Source organism: Rhagoletis pomonella, unplaced genomic scaffold (assembly GCF_013731165.1).
Source record: "Rhagoletis pomonella isolate Grant_MI unplaced genomic scaffold, Rhpom_1.0 Rhpom_scaffold_19918, whole genome shotgun sequence".
Taxonomy (NCBI): domain Eukaryota; kingdom Metazoa; phylum Arthropoda; class Insecta; order Diptera; family Tephritidae; genus Rhagoletis; species Rhagoletis pomonella.
The window spans coordinates 1-2,594 of NW_023478440.1; the positions used below are offsets into that span (position 1 = coordinate 1).

The 2,594-nt window shown below is 42.9% G+C and overlaps 1 protein-coding gene across 1 annotated transcript; it reads left to right on the top strand.

The window, feature by feature from the left end:
• Positions 1 to 3: 3 nt before the first annotated feature.
• Positions 4 to 2,034, top strand: LOC118732420 (probable GPI-anchored adhesin-like protein PGA18; the record flags this gene model as incomplete). The annotated part of the gene is made up of 1 exon (XM_036461553.1): positions 4 to 2,034. A coding segment is annotated over one exon (1,245 nt), but the record flags the coding sequence as incomplete, so codon positions are not given.
• Between the last annotated feature and the right edge of the window lie 560 nt (positions 2,035 to 2,594).

Here is a 2,594-nt window from a genome sequence, read left to right on the forward strand (position 1 = left end):
AGCAGCAACTACATCATCGCTGCCAGCGCATCGGCCATAGCTAACGCTGTACTTTCACCACAGCCCGCACCCACGGCACCGTCGATACAGGCGCTCAATGGCGGCGGAGCTGGCAACACCGCAAGTGCTGCTCAAAAGTCAACCAATCGCATGAGTGCGCCTCAAATGGGTGCCGCTGCCGCCCCGAATTGTGGCAATTCCACCAGCAACTATGTTACAAGAATGGCAACGAGCAAATCCGAACACAACGACAACTCATCGTATGCTATATTGCAAGGCCTGCAAGAACCCTTGCTGCCGCAAACACAACAGCAATCAGCGGGATCACGTCAAGCCGTCAGCGGATCCGTGAACGCCGGCATCTCTGGTGCTCCACCCCTGCCGCCACGAAAGTCGTCACCTGGTGTTGAAAATAGCGCCACAAGTATGGTCGGCGCAAGTGCTGCTGTGACGCCAGTTGCAGCTGCTGCAAGTGCGACAGTGGTCAAGCACAGAGGACAGATGTCAGCTGGAACTGCAACTCCCTCGGACAGTTTAGCGGCGAACACTGAAGGAGCTGCCATGCCACCGCAGACAACGGCACCGCCGATACCACCGCACGGCAATCTAATGCTAGTTGATAGCGTCGTCGACGATTTACGCGCGCAACAAATCGCCACTACGACTGTAGCAACATCTGCGGCCTCAATCTCATTGCAGTCGACACCAGGCTCGGCATCAGCTACTTCGCCCACGCGTTCGATACTGGACGACGACATAGTAGGACCAGCAGAGACCATTACGGGTGTAATTGATACACGGCCACTGGAAGCACGTCTGGCGGCAGCAGCTCGAATTTTGGAACCAACAACGGTAAAGTTGCCACCAACAACATGTATAACCTCCATGTCGGGTACTCCGCACTATACTCAGCTCTGCAATGCTACTTCATCAACACAGCCAGCGGCGTCAGCACCGACCGGAGGACCATCGACGACATCAGCGGCTGTAGGCTCGCACCGAAATCAACAGCAAACCTTACAATCAACACAAAAACTACAGCAACAGCCTCTGCTGTACGAGAATGTGACGATCAATCAAAAGGAATGTAATGTTCCATATGAAAATATCAATCTGGAGTACATTGCACGTCTCATGAATGAGGGATATTCGAAGGAGAATGCGATCACAGCGCTGGGCATCTCACGAAACAACATCGAAATGGCCTGCGACATCTTGCGCGAGTTCGTATCGAAGAGTAGTGTTTGAGATGTGCGACAGACGGCAATGGTGATAGCTGCAGTCTTGACAAATGCAGAGCGCATTCAATGCAATAACACATACATACATATATCAGGTTAGTCAAATGTAGAGACCAGTTAAGCTCATACATACATACATATAATGCGTGATGATATCCTAGGCAAGGGTGATGTTTTTGCAAGATTAAAATCAAAGTACTTGTAAACAAAAGCAAATACTTATTTTAGAATTTCAAAAAGAATCCTTCATCAATCAACAATGCAATGAAAAATTGATTTAAAAAAAATCATAAAATAAAATAAATAGATGGACGAAATGTAATTGAGTAAGAAAGTAAAAGCTAAGTTGCGCTTATCAATGAAAACAAATACAAATACAATTTTTTTGGTCATTCCTCCATGTTATCTTCGCATTATTACATGAAACAAACCAGGCAGTTGGAAAATTACTAAAGTTGTACTGTAGGTAACTCATACATTCTTAAACACAAAGGCATTCGCCATTGTAGTGGCAGAGCCATAAGCAATTCTTATAAAAATCAAAATAACCAAAAGAATTGTCGAAGGAATAACAAACTCTATAGTTAAGATTATTAAGGAAATAAAGAGCTGCAAAAAAGTTTAGTTATAAGATTCTCAATAAAATTATAGTCAGCATATACATATAAACTTGATACATTGCATACTTTCATACACATACATACATACTTATAACTCATTATTAGTATTACAGGAAAAGTCAACTATTATATTACAAACCAACGTATCTACATATGTATTCCAAGAAGTACTTCGACAAACATATAACAGAAAATACAATCGTATTTCTATCGCGGTTACAAAATATTTTAGTCTCACAAAAAAAAAAAAAACTAAAAGCTAAATAACATCGCATCTCTAATAATAAGGCTCCGGTTACTAGGATGCGTATTTTGACGAAATTTAGTTCTGACAAGGGGGTGCCAATCGTGCAAAAATGGACGTAGTTGATGAACAGAGCATGTTAACGGGGTTTTTCGTAGAATTAATTTCAAATGCTATGCTACTAATGAAACGTAATTAATGTCACGCCTTAATTGTTTTTAAGTAATTAATTTATCCCATTTCTATCTATGGCAATAGTTTTTGTCATTCATACCCCAAAAAAGCTCCGCTATCGAATACAAGGCTTAATTCATCTATATCCTACTTAAGTGCTGGAATAGGTGGTTAAGGAAGGGGTCTTTGGCGAAACTGTAGGCAAATTCAGCCTCCACGACAAAGCGTCCGATAACGGACTGGGGCTGATCGGCTTCCCCGGCATCCGAAAAATGGTAGTATGCATAATGTGACCAAGTATTTCTTAGCTCAATG